General features: G+C 34.0%; 1 protein-coding gene and 1 long non-coding RNA gene across 3 annotated transcripts; one reads left to right on the top strand and one right to left on the bottom strand.

Moving 5' to 3' along the window:
* Positions 1–35: 35 nt before the first annotated feature.
* LOC102620552 (multiple organellar RNA editing factor 9, chloroplastic) lies at positions 36–2,357 on the bottom strand. 2 transcript variants are annotated; one of them, XM_006475194.4, is made up of 5 exons: positions 1,919–2,357; positions 1,172–1,269; positions 1,025–1,090; positions 735–908; positions 36–294 (listed from the first exon to the last, which is right to left on the bottom strand). In XM_006475194.4, the coding sequence occupies exons 1-4, from the start codon at positions 2,248–2,250 to the stop codon at positions 736–738; spliced, it is 669 nt and encodes a 222-aa protein (XP_006475257.1). In that variant the 5' UTR covers positions 2,251–2,357; the 3' UTR covers positions 36–294; position 735. The 2 variants fall into 2 exon arrangements, with proteins under 2 accessions (XP_006475257.1, XP_006475256.1); XM_006475193.4 differs by lacking the exon at positions 36–294 and adding an exon at positions 344–646.
* A 125-nt stretch (positions 2,358–2,482) lies between these two features.
* Positions 2,483–8,708, top strand: LOC127899768 (uncharacterized). Its single transcript, XR_008051812.1, has 2 exons — positions 2,483–2,628; positions 8,327–8,708. It is a non-coding gene; the product is annotated as an uncharacterized LOC127899768 (long non-coding RNA).
* Positions 8,709–14,898: the final 6,190 nt, after the last annotated feature.

The raw sequence follows: 14,898 nt of genomic DNA, 5'->3' as shown, positions 1-14,898 counted from the left end.
TCAAAAAAACTGAGCAATTTATCAACACTGATCAATAGCAAGACATAAAGTGATCTTCCATAAAGTGGACACGGTACTACAACATGAAAACTAGTTTAAAATGGATAAATCCCATCACATAATTGAAAATGCAACGCTGAGTTGCTTTAAGAGAGTAAGGAAAGCTTTTAATACCGCAAGCAGTAAGATAAGCTTGAGAAATGATTTCATCTGGCCACATGGCTTAATCTTGCTGTAAGTCCAAGCATCATCCTGACCGATTATTTTTCTAAATGCATCATCGGACACACAGACCTGCACGTACAAAGATAATCCAACAAATAATATGACCAAATCCATCTAATTACGGCAAAATTAACTTTATATATTAAAGCTAAATGAGAAATCTGACACAACAGTACTTTTAGACAATAGACAGCAGACCTTCGGCAACCATGAAATGTCAGTGGACAACATTTCAAATAACAAGCCCAGAGGCACAAAACTAAATGATGGCGATTACCAGAGAATTTCTATCCTAACTACATTAAATGATATCCATTACAAAAACTACCAAGAACAGCTTGAGAACTCATAAAACAGGTGTCTTGATTAGACTGCTGATACGCATGGTGGCAGTAGTATGATTGGCTTTTGGAGTCGCAAACTGTTGAAAATAATAAAACAAACATTACTGAAAATAAAAACATCAAACCATAATTAAGTAATTAATCTATAAATCAGCATTTCTGTACCTTATGACGACGCTGATTCTGACTGACCAGCTGCTTGTCTCGTTCTTCTTTCAGCAGGAGGGCCATCTCTTCGTCTCTCATATCTTTTGCTCACATATTTTGATTCTTTTCGTTTGTTTGGCTGATAAGTGGGATATGTGCAGGGAATGATCTCTCCATTGACATATTTATCACCTTCAAACCCACAAGATAAATAGCAAAGCACATTACATGGACAGAATATGAAAGCAATCTGGTAATCCATAATTATGTCCGTTTCTGTGATTTAACAACAAAAGAGAGATACAAACCTCCATAATCTTTATTTTTGACATCTATGTATGAATCGGGCAACACCCAAAGAACACCAGGCAGGCCTATAGTAGTTACAATACATCTCAGCATTCATAGATCAGAAAAACAAGATGGCTAAACTAATCAAGTGCCGATCTACACACCTTTGAATTTCTCTGAGGTTTCTTCGGATACTGTGCATTGGAATCCAGTGTAAGTAGTGGTGCTAAAAGCATACATATTCTTCTTTGCTTCTTCCATGCTGTAACAAGAAAACCCCATGTGAGATCCACTAGAACGAATTGATGGAAACACATAATCCGTGGTCTTATAATAATGCACCCTCATAGTAACACGGGGACGCATGCAAATTCAATAACTAACTTGGGACAAGAAAATAAAAGTCAAAACCCACAATCGTCTTGATAATAGATTCATCCTAAACCCTAAAATGGATAATCCATCCCATTACTTCATTTAAGATCTGGTTGTTCCACTTGAAAACATTCCAAGGTAAATTTCTCCCCAAAAAACATTCTTCTGTATAGATTTCACCATCTTTTACATAGACATAAAGCTGAAGCTTGTAATAAAAATGCATAAACTTTCTAACATGGGTTTAGCTAAAATTGTCACTCTTCCAAATAAACCTACTCACTATATGGAAAATGAATCAATAATTCTCTACAAACTCAAAGAAAAACAACTAGCACAAGAACACACGTACACAAAAGGGAAAAAAAAATGGAAACTTTGACGGAAGTTTAAGTTATTTTCCACTAAAAATCAATTTTTAACTAAAAGGTCCAAACTGGACCTCTACGAACTATTTTCACTCAAAGCATAAACCCGTTCAAAAATTTAAAACACAAAACGATGTTTCATTATCTATAAAAATTGAGAGGAAGCACCTTCCAAGAACAGTGGCAAGAGTATTGAGATAAGTTTCAATCATCTGCTCTCTCGTGGGAGCAGGGTCCTTGGGGAACTCCATGACAATAAGCCAGTGGTTGTAGTCACATCCCGGTAACATAATCGTCTCCCTCGGCTCATTGCTGCTGCTTCTCTTGGACGAGTACTCGCTGTCCGTTGCCCCAGCTCTGACGGTCAAGATCGAGCGCGAGTGAGCGCGAGATGGGAGGCGGAGAGTCGGTGAGCCGACTCGGAGGCCCAGAGTGAGTTGAGGGCGAGATGAGAGGAGGGGTTTGGATGCGAGGATTGATGGTGCGTACAGAGTCGCCATTGTTCTCTTGCTGCTGCTGGTGCCAAAGCCAAGCTGCCAAGATAACGAGAGGAGAAAATCCGAAAATGTTGAGAGATTTTTTTTTTTTTTGGGATGTTCTGCTAAAGAGGCCATTTTAGTCCCCTTTTATTTCTTTGATTTGGGCTGAATGTTATGGGGCTATTCGGAATTTGATTTTTTTTAACTGTTGGGCTTGTGTTATATGAGCCTCGTTAATAGTAAATTAGGTCGCTTTTTATTTTTATCACCAAATCAAATTTTATTTCAATTATTATTCAGCCAAAAAATTTCATAATTTGCGCTCTGTTAGAGTCTTCGTCTACTCTTTGCATTCAGAGCTATGCATTCAGAGAATAGCTCATGGCTTCACAGACTCAGGTAAAAGAAATTTCATTCAATTTCACACATTTATTATATCTTGCTGTCACCTTTTTTTTTTTAATTCTAAATTAATTTTATCTACTATTTCTTTGCGTCTCTGTGTTTTTGCGCAATTTTTTTGGCATTATGGCATCTACGGTGGTTTAATTTGAACTAGGTATGATATCATTTGATTTTTTTGTGCGATATGCTGGGAGTATTTGATTTGTTTCTTATTTTTTAATTTTGTGGATTTTTCAAAGCATTATATTTAGAGAATCATATGAGAAATCATGTTAACTAGGCTATAAGAGGATTGAAGATCTTGATTGATGACTTTGTTTCTCAATGAGCAAGCTTATCACATCTCAAGCTTCAATTCTGAATTCCTGCATGCAATTCTCTGCCAAATTTAAACTAGGATAGGCATCATAGACAATAGCAAGGTGAAACAAAGTTCCTTTTTATGCAATGAAGGAAAGTTGATGGTTGATACTGACATAATAATATCTGAAATATAATGTTGGATGGATGCTATCTGTGAAGATTTCCAAATCTCCACAAGAGGGCACCCATATACTTATTTTACCTAGTCGAACGAAAAGTCTTAACGAGACAAAGGAAATTTTTATAGAACATTACATGTTCAACTGTTGAAGGGCTTCAACAAAATTCTATGCTGGCCAGAGGAGATGCCCTTGGGAAGTAAGACAACGTCTCCGACAGATATTGGATTTTTTCCATGACTTCAGCTGTTGAAATAGAGATGATTTCCATCTTCCGGAGAACTCTCGCTTTTTTCAGCAGGAACTGAATCAATTTCATCTCATTGTTTCTTCCGGAAAACCCGTCCATTGTGACCTTTTTAAGAGAATTTTGTACACAACTGAAAGTTGAATTCCGTTCATCCCAGTAAATCCGTTCTTCTAAGTCAAAGAATGGTGGGGCATCATTTTGGAAAATTTCCTGTAAAATTAAGTTACAATATATAGAAGCTAAATGGTTTAGTATCATCTACAATGTCAAACTATGAAAGCAATTTCAGAATTTAGTAATGCCCACCCGTCCAGTTCCCAGCAATAGTAGGGTTAGATTCTCTAAATTTGGGGAACTCCTTAACAAGCAAGATATCCCAGGCATTTCTTGTTTTTCTAGGCCCACTAACAAACATAAATGGTTAAGATTGTTGAGGTAAGTTGGCAATCCTTGTAGCAAATCATTCCCTGCAGGTAGAACCTTGAACACAAAAGAAAACTTCACAAGTTAAGGGCACAAATTAACTTAAAATTAAGCTATAACCAATTAAATGAAGACCTTGATACCTGGATGCAACAATTGTTTACCGTTAGAGATCGACTGTGGCCTAACTCAATAAAAAATGAACCCAATGCATCTCCCTGTAAATAGTTTTCATTTATCTCCTCCATGCAAAAAGTTACATCTAGGAGTTTTGTTGCGTTCCGAATGTGTGATGTCATGAGAATGTTTCCAACTATATGGAGCTTCAGTAGGCATGGAGTTGATAGATTGATATTGCACGCCTCCCACTCCTCTGTTTTACAGTCAATCACTGATAGTTTCTCAACTATTATGTCTTCTTCACTCATCATAAATTGATCAGGAAAAACACAGTTTACCAGGTTCACATCCTTCAGAACAGGACATTTGGATGCTAGCTCAGCTAACGAGCCATCAAGGATTTCTACCTGTACTAAAGATATCCCCTTAAGGGATCCAAAAACCTGAAAGGTAGATAGTCTAAACTTGCAAAACTTTAGGCTGAAAGTTTTCGTTATCTTGGGTGCAAAGTAGCCATGAGGCAGTTCAAATGGTTGAGCCAAGGGTTTTGAAAGTGTTAGGTCAGAGAAGTCCAACGAAAGCTCTTTGATGTCTTTTGTAAAGGCGAAGTGAACCCACATATCAATCTTCCTAGTGTATTCATAATCGCCACCAGCTTCATGAAGAAATGTCAACCGCAAATTATTGATCATGCAATCGGAATGGAGCTGGAGGCATCGGTCCACAAATTCTATGAAACTTTTTCTTGCTGCACGTATCAAGCAGTGTCGCTGTTGTAAAGAGTAACCGGAATGGGCAAAATTGCTACGTAGCAAACACTGCCCATCTCTTTTAAGGATAGTTCCTGGCATCTCACATTCGTCAAGATTTAGACTTGATGGAACAATCTTCAGGTATCGCACTACTGTGTCTTTCCATCGTTGTGATACAAGACTCATTATAATCAACTCTCCCAGCGGCAATAGTGAGAGTATATGGAATACTATTGCTTCGGGTATGTAATTCATGTAATCAATGGTATTAGTTTTCTGCCGTTTCTTACTTTGCTGCTCTACTTTTTTGCCCTTTTTACTGCTGCTGCCGCCACTGCCACCGCTTTCCATTCTGTTTGATCTTTGAGGATTAATCTTCTCAGATTAAAGCTGCAAAATGGAAAATGTTAATATTTGGAATATCTGATGGTAGAGAAATAGTTCACAGCTGATGTACTCTGCAAGCTATTTAATCATCAGTTAGCTAACCAAACTAATCTTTAATTAGTGGATGAGTAATCAAGTATAATTTGATATAAATCGACCATCTCGGGTTGTTTCTAATTTAAACTAGGCTATCATTTGGATCTTACTCAGTCATGGTGCCTTATCACAACTGTACCCTACTTTGTTGAACTCACTATTAAATTTACTATCACCACAGCTATCTTAAACTTGCAGGTCCTCTACGCCAAAATGGGGGAATTTAGTTAAATAATGCATAGGTTGATTAACTGTTATTAGTTTATTTTGTAAAACTCAAGGATGATCACCATTGAGTAATCAGACTTCAAATAGTGAGTAAAGGTGCAATTATACGAGTCAATAGATTGAAACTTTATTAGCTCTTCAGTGAAACCAGTGCTTTCTACAGCAGGATGCTTTATTAGTAAAAGCAGTAAAAGCAGAGTTCCAAGATTATTAATTTTCAATGTTGTCTAGAGACAAAAAATCATAGCGGTTTCAACTATAAACAGTCCAACAAAGAATTGGTGCTTTAATTTAGTAAAAACTGAATGATAATACCCAAGATGTACATTATGTTGAAACAACTAGATGACTATCATGCATACACATCTTAATCTTATAGGTATATCCATTTCAATTGCAGTTAAATTGTGTGGGTGATTTATTTATTTATTTTTTTTGTTTTTGCAATTTTTCTTCGCTGATCTATACATGCTCGCGCGCGTGCGCATACACGGGTTAGGGGGCTGTGACTAAAATTTTTTAACTTAAGATGAAATCTATAATCCCTCTTTCCCTAGGGGCTTGACTGAGTGGTTTTCGAGCAGCTTTCTTTGGCTAACTTCCCCAGTTTGAATCCTGGGAGAGGTAGGGGATAAAAAATCTGTTCGGGGTTTGTCCACCCCCACCCTGAAAAAGAGAAAATCTTGAACCATCCATGTATAATTATCCAACGGTTTGGCAGCTGCTGCATTGATAACAATAATTGCTACATTTTAACTTCAATTAACTCAATCATCTGAGTTGCTGATTAAGATATATGGTCATTTGGGAATCCATTTTAAGTAAAAATTTATGTTACAATAGTCTGAACCTAGATACAAACATAAACATAAACACCCACACCCATATACGTTACGAAAATATAACCATAAAGAAAAATTTGAAGAGCCAAAACAATAAAGAATGTTTACTTTAATTTTAAACTACATTGCAGCCGTAGACGTAAATATTCGTGAAGTTACAGCCAAACACTCCCACAGTCTTTATCTATGAGTTTTTATAGGATATAAAGCAATTTTTTCTTCCCCAAAAATTATTTTAATATTAAAAACACCTACCCACCAAATTAATCTCCTTCCATCAAATTTTCATGAAAATTCTAGAGTACTTTAAATTGCATGGTTCGTAATCAATAGGAGATGCCCTTAACAACGAATGAGAGAGACAATAATTTAGGAGTAAATAGACAAAAGCATTAAATAAAATCTTGTAAAGCTTCCATACCTCTGCTTCTGCACGATCAAATGACCAAACGAGCAAGATGTTTCTGAGGGATATGGCTTGTCAATTGGAGATTGTTTGATCCAGGTAGAGGAAAATTTTGATAATTGAAACAGTAGAGATGAACAGATGAGTGGTTTGATTCTTTTGCATGCTGTGTTATTTATACAAATGGTATATAATTACAAAATTGCAGATAATAGTACATATGTACTAATGCAGTTAGATTCTTCTCCAACTGTTGTACACGTTTTTCACTTTAATTAGATGGTGAATTTGTGCTACTTTAAATGTATTTAATTTCAATTTTGTCGTATTGTAGGAAACTTTATGATAAGTTATTGATTAATAACTAAGGATGGCGAATACTTTTGAAATCACCTCCTTAAGTTACAAAAGTTATAAAAGCATGAAATGCCTATTACATAAGGTACATATGGATATGTCTTGAACAATTCCCACTGTGCCGCCGCGTTTAAAGTCATCGGCACAGCCATTCAAGCTGTTGATGTAAGAATCATGGTCTGGTTTTCATACTTAATAACAGGGACAACTTGAAATTGAGTAAAAACGAGATTCTGAAGTATAAAATAATAATAAATAGCTTGAGAGAATGATTATATAAAATTAAACTCACTTCTATATTGATTGATATTGATTGATAAATAGCTTCACATTCGGCGAGAGTGTGTTTGTGAGGGATGGTTTCTTGCTCTTGCCTCATTTGTCTGAATATTTTCATTTCAGCTTAGTTTTAATAATAGTGTTGCCTTGATATTGAGATGTGTAATCATATAATGATTACCAAATATTATCACAATGGTAGACCTATAAAAGGAAAAACTTAAACATGCATCCCATATGTATTTAAGGAAAAAGAATTCAGTTTTTCCAAACTGTCTACAAATGGACATTTAAAACAAATTTGGACAGCTCATTAAGTCCAATGTCCTGCACTCGCCTACTTGCTTCATGGTATACAGTTAATGCATCATGTATTTGCCTTCAGCAAAAACAGTAGTATGGAACTTTGGCAAATAACTATTTTTTGGCCTCATTTTCTTCTTCTTTCAATCATTTAGCTATTGTTTCTAAATATTTCATAAAAATGAATTGAAGTATTCTAGTAGTTCATTAGATGGGAACTCAAGGGTTGGAAAAAAAAAGAATATTTCACCTTTTGTGATGGAATTAATTAAACTGGTGATTAGTAACTTCATTTGAAACTGATATTGCTGTTGAGTTGAAAATTAGATTTTTTCTCATACTTAATATAAACTACATTTTTGCTGCTTTTGAGGAATGGATCCTCAGTTCCTCCTGTGCTATGCCAAATCTCTTGTTTTGCAGTTAATTTTTTATGGTGCTGCAATGCATCAAATCGTTCATAAATCTACAGATTTCATGCTTTATTGTCTCTTGTACTCCAACACGTTGATCTCAATATCCTCGTTTCAGTTATGTCCTCTCTTTAATGGCATAATAACTTGTTACATACCTATTCCGTATCTTACTTTTCTTCAGATGCACTTTACTATTGACTTTGTTATGAATTTTGTATTTTTTTCAAGGGTTGATGTGGATTTGGCTCCATATCAATTTTGTTCATTTGATGAATGATCCATATCAATTTTCCATTTCTTTCTTAGAAAAATCCCTGATGGCTATTTCATGGTAATCTTTTGTTGTACCAGTTGTTCACAAGCTCTTATTGATGTCTTTGGAGTATACATACATGAACTGCATCAAATTCTGCACTAGTAGTTGCACATGTTACATAGGTACTACTAGGGTTTGGTTCAGTTCCTGGCTGGTCTGTCGAGATTTGTCTCATTGCCAAGAAATAGTTGCTGAAGGCTTCAAGAATTAAGGATTTTATAGATCCTGGGACTGGTACACAAATTCAGATCAGGTTAGTGCAATCCTGTAAACTTAGAACTAAAACTGAATTGATTCTTGATGTTTTCTTGTTCATAGCTTTATTTCTCTTTGGAAAAAAAAAAATGGTTTCAGTAGAACTACTTCATTGTAAAGGGTGAACTAATGCGGCTGAATGAACGAGATTTAGATTGTAAAGGGTGTTCTTTGTATATTTAAATGCTTCAGATATCCATCCACATATCAAGTCACGAGTCGCTCTCTAATACCAATTCATAATATAAATAACATTCTTTTGATATGTACATAATAAATTTTATGCATGAATTTCAGAAGCAACCAAACAATGACTCAATATATGTATTTATTTTTTGTTTCAGATTTTAAAAGGAAAGGGGTGGTCAAAATCTAAACTCGCCTCAAGGGCTGATGTCTTATAATGTCTATTAAGCTGTGTTGTGGATTTTCTTCTTTTCAAATCCTGGCCGGTTGCACTCACAATTATTTTATCATCGTGAACAAGTAGTATTAGGTTGAAAACTTTTAATGGGCTGCAAAATCATCATATTTCAGGCTTTAATTGGAGTTCCATTCCCAGGCTTTAATACTGCTTCAACTCCATCCAAGGCCAGGCACTGGGCCATTTTTGGGCCCAACAATGAAATCATTGAAATAAAATGATCATTCAGCCATTAATTTAGGCGAGGGGCGAGCATCTCTTTAACTGATTTTTTTCATACCGTATTATGGAATTTGATTTCCGGCTTAAATATCCAAAATTACGTAGATAGTCGTATATTCTCTTGAGCCACATAACCCCCCGGGAAAAGAAAACAAAAAATAATAATAACAATTAAAAGAAACAAAGAGTAAAAGATCACCCTCTTATCGGATTCCAATAATTTTTTTTTAAAGTGGTATATGATATGACACTATTCTCTTGACAACCAAAAGCAACGTCTCGGAAAATGATTCGTTCTTTCTCATTTCTTTTGCTTCCCAAAACGAATGTATGTCGTAAGCAGTGATGGCATCTAAAGACTGAGGTTTCCATCACCGCTAGTGATGATCATGCAGGCCAAGTGTTATTACCACATTAACCTTCTCAAGTCAATCAAGTTTAATTCCAACATCCTCTTTTTTTTTTATTATTATAAAAAAGAAAAAAATATATATATATCTTCTCCATATTCAAAATTGCCCATTTGTGTTAATTGACTTTGGGTGATGTTTGATGATAGGAAGACATTAGACAAAGACATAGTTAATCACATATTTATATCCTTATCTAATTTAATAAACCCTGTTCTTGTTTGATTGAAAGCATCCCCATCTCCAAGTGAGACCCCCTCATACCTCCATTTTTCATGTGATTAATAAAACTACAATATACGAGTGTGTCCCATCAATGATGAAGTCTCCTGATTTAATGGAGATTTATCAGATTTGAATAGTGGTTTAGGTGGCTATTAATAAATGTATTCTTGTCAATTTCGTTCAATTGTTTCTTTTAAGACAAAACCCTATTTGGAACCTCAGCAATCAAGATTGTTTATATGCTTATTTACTTTTAATGAAGTGATGCGACAATTTAATCTTGTTAAATTCAACCATGTGTTAAGATGTTAGAGAGACATTAGACAAAAACATCTCAACAAACCCTAGTGGGATAATGTTAAACAATATTATTAGTAATATAATACTATGACTGAAAAGCTTGTTCTAATCTTGATTTGTTTTTAATTAATCATAAAAATTCTTCTAGATTAGGTGCATGATTATACACATAATACATGACCAAATGTCGGGTTATTTGGCTTTATTATCCTATTAATTAATTAATTAATTATTATAGACAGCTATTTGCATACATAAATAAGCTTTTAAAAAAATTAAAAAAATAATGCACCACTTAACAAGTGACAACAACAGTCGCAACAACTCACAACTCGCAACTGTTGGATGACAGTATGAATGGGCCCAAAATGGGCCGATCCGGCCTGTAAAGAGGGGCCCGGCAAGGGAACAAAGGGGATTTTGCCTCACGTGTGGGTGGGGTTTAAGGTGGGAGTCAAAGTCAACCTTCTCCAAAGGACCACCGTGCCACACGTGTTGGTGTCCGACGTCGTGTCACGTGTGAGAGCGACAATGGATGTGTGCCTCCTCAACCACCCGAGTTGGGCCGTCGCCTTTCCTTCATGTAGCAAATTCACGTGAAATATCTGGCCCATGTTGGTGGTATTCACGTTTAGTGAGACTAAATTTGCTTAGCCCTAGCTAATCATTAATTTTTTAATGTGCCTTATTTTATCCTTTTTTTTTTTTTTTTGGCTCATTTTGAGGGTCCTCGTGTTTTTTTTTAATTATTATTTATTAAATCCCCACTTTTGACTAAGTTGTTTAATTATGACCAATTAGAAGTGATTGAAATGGTTATTCAATTTTCACATCCCATTGGACAAAAGAGATGCTTGTGTGCACACATATTCAAGTTTGACTATAGATTTGCATTGTATCGTTAAAAAAATTAGAAGTCTATTGTGTTAAAAGTAATATTATTAAAATATTTTTATTTAACATAATTAAAAAGACTCTCAAATGCATCCTCATTACATACATGGGTATATTAAATTTATCAAAAATTTCATGGTATTTATCTTGCATGATTAGATTATTACAAAATTAGAAGTCTATTGTGTTAAAATAATAATATTAAAATATTTTTATTTAAAATAATTAAAAATACTCTCAAAAGCATCCTTATTATATAAATGGGTATCTTAAATTTATCATAAACTTCATGGTATCTATCTTGCATGGTCAAAACACTACAAAATAGCACAAACATACTCAATTGAATTTATCTCATTATTGTTCTTTGACACCACTTATCATAATAAACGCTACCACTAAATACTTTTGACAAGTCTCAATCTCCTCCCCCACCTCTCTCCAATATTATTAACTTTCATTTTCTATCAAACATCTCCTTTGCATCATTATTGTTACAACTTTCATCATCCATCAATCTCCTTTTAGCACATTATGGGCATCAATGTAAATTATAATTGGTAGCCATCTTAGTCAATGTTGGATTAGTTGTCTCTAAAAGCAAAACTTTTACTTTCTCTATCACCCTCCCAAAAGTTTATGTCTTTGTTAATCATATATTACAATCACCTTCAGATCACATTTTTTTTTCCTTTCATCATTGTTGTTTAGATTATGAAAAAAGAAAAATCACTTTCTTAACCAGCTAAAAATTGTTCCAAAGGATGACAAACTAACTTTTAGCTTTTGTCATACATCATCACAAGTAATTTAAGCATCAAATTTGCCTCAACGCTTTATATTTTTGTACTAAAATGTGGCCATACTATCTCAAATAATCTAATCATTTGTTCTTTTCTTTGTGTTGTGGTGGTGGGGAAAACGGTTTAGTGCCCTATTTTTTTATTAATGGACAATGAGATTTTTTTAATGAGATTTTTTTACCTTACTGCTATCAAAATTTTTGGATAATGACATCCTAAGAGACGATTCAATTTAAATCAAACAATTCTTGTTCAATTTCAAAAATTTCAACCAAAATATTGAATTAGATCTAAAAAATTGATTTGGAGTTAAGATTTATAACAAACAAACTTGATATTTGCTTTAAAAATTTTCAATTCCTAGTGGGCATTCTCTTTTTTTTTTTAATGCGGACAAGGTATTAAGCCTTGCAGTTTAGTGGAAATATTTTTTCATACATTATAAAATCGTGTAGTATAATAACATTAAAATTTGACTCTATTAAATCATATGACTTAAAAATATATTCGCATAAAAAAAATGAAGGCATCCGCATAAAAATATATATATATATATATAACATAAAACTCAACAATGTGCGGTTTGTGGAAAGTTGACTAACATTTTTATATTTGTATAGGCTGGTGCGGTGGTGCCTAGGTCTGGAGCAAATCACCACAAGAGAGCTTCCATGATTGATGGTCTCCCATTGAGATCTTGCCATGAATTTGTTACATTGTGATGAAAGGTGTCTTCTTCCCTGACATTTTTGCCACATGGCATATTTACAATTGTCTAGACCACCAATCATACAGCCATACTAACCACACTCGATTTCTCTTTCAATCTCAAACCACTTACAAAGTATATAAATATACCAAGATGGAGGTCCTGGGTTCGAGACTTGGGATTAATCGAGACCTAATGTGATCTTTAACTACCAAATAATTTAATACACTGAAAAAATATACCGAGATGGAGTCGTATCACCTAACTCATACATCGTTAATATAAAAACGTATTTAAATAAATTATTTAGATAATTTTTGTTAGACAGTTCATATTATCATAAAAAATTTTACCAATTGCGCTAACTAGAACCCATATAATTTGGGTAATTTTAAAGAAAGAAAGAAACTAGCAAAAATTTCTCATATAAAGAAATAAAAAAGAAAAAAGAAAAAGTAGGGGGCGGTGTGGGGGGGGGGGGGTAGACAATCCCACGTGGAATGCTGTGGTGGTACTGGGCTTGATCGTGATGGCGCCTACAAAGTGCGAGAGGAACAGGGAAGGAGGGAGAGGCTTTGGACTTTGGTAAATTACTCACGTATCGTCAACGCTTGTGGATGGACACGTGGCGGAAACCTGGGCGCGGTCCCCCACCCCTGGAACTGTAGATTGTAACCCCGGAATCCACGCGTATCGGGAACCCCTTGATTTGCATGGGAATGGAATGCGGGCCCCGCTCAGACAACCGTATCGTTAAGATACGTGGATTTGTCTCTTTCCTTCTCAAACCCCTTCCCCCGCCGATTTTTTCAAGAAACATTTTCCAGAATGAATTTTTAAATTTCAGTTTATTGATTGTTAATGATCCATTGATCCCATTTTGTATTATATATATATATATATATATTTTTTTTTTTTTTTTACTTCCTACCAATCAATTTGTAACACCAATTTGATTAATGATACGTCGAATGTCCCTCCAACTAAGTTATACAAACTTTGTATGCTAACTATTTAAATATAGTTTTGTCAAGCGAAGTTCGATCACTTATCTAAAGAGTAATGTTTTTATAATAAAGGAAAAAGTGTGGATTGAAAATTGAAGAGTTTTCTTTTTCTTTTTTTGCGCTAATATTATAATAAATTGTTATATTGGCTAGTCTATTTTTTAACTCTCACTAATATTATGAAGATATTTATCTTATCTGTACTCAGGAGACAAAAATATACTCTATGATCAAATTATATAATCTTGTGGGGAAATTAGAGTTTCAGCATAAGGGCTAAGACTCGAATGAGGGCACCAGTCGACAATGGACTCTATTCTAAGATAAAGTATTCATATTCCTATGAGTGTTTTAGTAGCAAAGAAAAGAAAAGAAATATTTTTAGTAGCAAAGAAAAGAAAAGAAATATTCTAAGATATTATTATTAAATTGAATTAACTTTTTAGAATATTATGTTATTATTATTATTGTTATCCGTATTAGTAGTGATTATTAGAGAAGCACTAAAAAAGTGCTTTTCTAAAGTGCTGTATTTAAGTATTTGTGTAGCAATTAAGTTCTATCATGTATATATATAAAAGAATCTTGCAAGAACTCTAAATGGTGGTAAAAGAAATTCTTTGTTTTTCTGGTTATAAAAGAAAAGGGTCCGTGAAACTAAAACCCTAATTATACTATATATATATACATATTGGTGAAAAGGGTGAAGGATATATAGATAATGTTTAGTCCATAATAAATATCTCATTCAACTTCATAAATTCTTTTTTTCAACTTTCCTAATAGAGTAAGTAGTACTTGCTCTTGAATTATTATATAGCTTTAGTTATGAAAAATAGCTAGCACGCTCGAATCTTCTTCTCACACAATAAAAAAAATGAAATAATCACTTCAATAATGTCTCCCAGAACCATTTCAATTCTTGATTCAACTACTCATTAAATTCATTTCACACAAGTAGCTTTCAATTGTGAATTAATTGTCTCATGGGCTATACCGAAATTACCTTATCATTGCCATGAAATGAAATGCATGGAGCAACCAAGATATTATTGATGTGAGATGCAGCAAAAATAAAAAAGCACTGCTTTCGTAAAAGTGATTACGTGTATGTGATCACTTTTGTGATTTGAGATGGATAAGCAGTGAGATAAGATCAACGAAGAGAATATATAGCAAATGCATTAATGCATTTTAAGAGAGGATAAACTTGAAGAATATATAAATCCACCATATATTCTTTTTAAGTAAAGAGACAATTAATTACTTGTACCTAATAACTTTATATACTTGAAGTTTACTCTATTGGATTGTTTTCTTCTAGCTTTATTTATCATATATCACTAGAACAGATATTT

This window comes from Citrus sinensis, chromosome 9, assembly GCF_022201045.2.
Source record: "Citrus sinensis cultivar Valencia sweet orange chromosome 9, DVS_A1.0, whole genome shotgun sequence".
Taxonomy (NCBI): domain Eukaryota; kingdom Viridiplantae; phylum Streptophyta; class Magnoliopsida; order Sapindales; family Rutaceae; genus Citrus; species Citrus sinensis.
The sequence above is the reverse complement of the archived record's forward strand: the minus strand, read 5'-3'. Positions and strand labels throughout refer to the sequence as shown.

What these genes read in the sequence shown, in the direction of transcription:
- LOC102620552 (XM_006475194.4), bottom strand. Translation starts at nt 2,250, where the DNA reads ATGGCGACTCTGTACGCACCATCAATCCTCGCATCCAAACCCCTCCTC. An exon ending in AACCTCAGAGAAATTCAAAG is followed by an intron (nt 1,091 to 1,171) that starts GTGTGTAGATCG and finishes TAACTACTATAG; the next exon opens with GCCTGCCTGGTGTTCTTTGG. An exon ending in CAAAAATAAAGATTATGGAG is followed by an intron (nt 909 to 1,024) that starts GTTTGTATCTCT and finishes GTGGGTTTGAAG; the next exon opens with GTGATAAATATGTCAATGGA.